Source organism: Penaeus monodon, chromosome 22 (assembly GCF_015228065.2).
Source record: "Penaeus monodon isolate SGIC_2016 chromosome 22, NSTDA_Pmon_1, whole genome shotgun sequence".
Taxonomy (NCBI): Eukaryota; Metazoa; Arthropoda; class Malacostraca; order Decapoda; family Penaeidae; genus Penaeus; species Penaeus monodon.
In genome coordinates this window covers 39,774,168-39,774,810 of record NC_051407.1, presented here as the reverse complement: position 1 = coordinate 39,774,810, position 643 = coordinate 39,774,168, and the positions used below count along the sequence as shown (strand labels likewise).

The 643-nt window shown below is 38.9% G+C and overlaps 1 protein-coding gene across 1 annotated transcript in view; it reads right to left on the bottom strand.

Moving 5' to 3' along the window:
- Positions 1-267: 267 nt before the first annotated feature.
- LOC119587129 (probable G-protein coupled receptor CG31760) overlaps positions 268-643 on the bottom strand; it is an 11,781-nt gene continuing 11,405 nt past the window's right edge. Inside the window, exon 3 of the mRNA XM_037935880.1 lies at positions 268-520. Coding sequence (XP_037791808.1) covers positions 310-520 — 211 coding nt within the window. The 3' untranslated portion in view covers positions 268-309. The remainder of the gene's footprint in view (positions 521-643) is intronic.

Sequence of the window (643 nt, the reverse complement as noted above, 5' to 3'; positions counted from 1 at the left end):
TCTATTTTATTGTGATATAATTACACCTTTGACAACGCTACTTCTACATTTGATTCTTATACGCACTACAGCAATAATATTCACACATATATAATAGGAAAATTAGTGATAGATAATCGATATACTGATAAATGAGCTAAGCATTAAGTGTTATTACCTAATCAACCTAGCAACAAAACACAACAATAAAACGAAATCCTCAAACGCCCAAATGCAATATATAACACAAAATCTGCCAAAGTCAAAATGCTTTCTAAAAAAATGAAATCTTTAAAGGCTAGCTACAGTGCATAAAATATCTCCGAATGCCTAAATACAGTGCATATCATAAAATCTCCCAGAATCTAAACACAGTACGGGCCTTACCTCCAAGTACATGATGATGCAACCGATGAGACAGATGCAGAGGAACGTGGGCGAAGCCAGTCTAAAGACCTTGACGCTGCGGTAATGATACACCATCCCCATCAAGACCAGGGTTAGAAGGATGCACAGGATCGAGATGGTCAATAACGCGATCCTGTTGAGAGGACACGGCCACTGGTAAGTTAATGCTTTGTAGTATTTATCGGTGGGGTGGGGGGTTTCAGTGCGTGGATATGGGGTATGTAAAGGAGGGCGTATGTAGTATTTGCATATATAC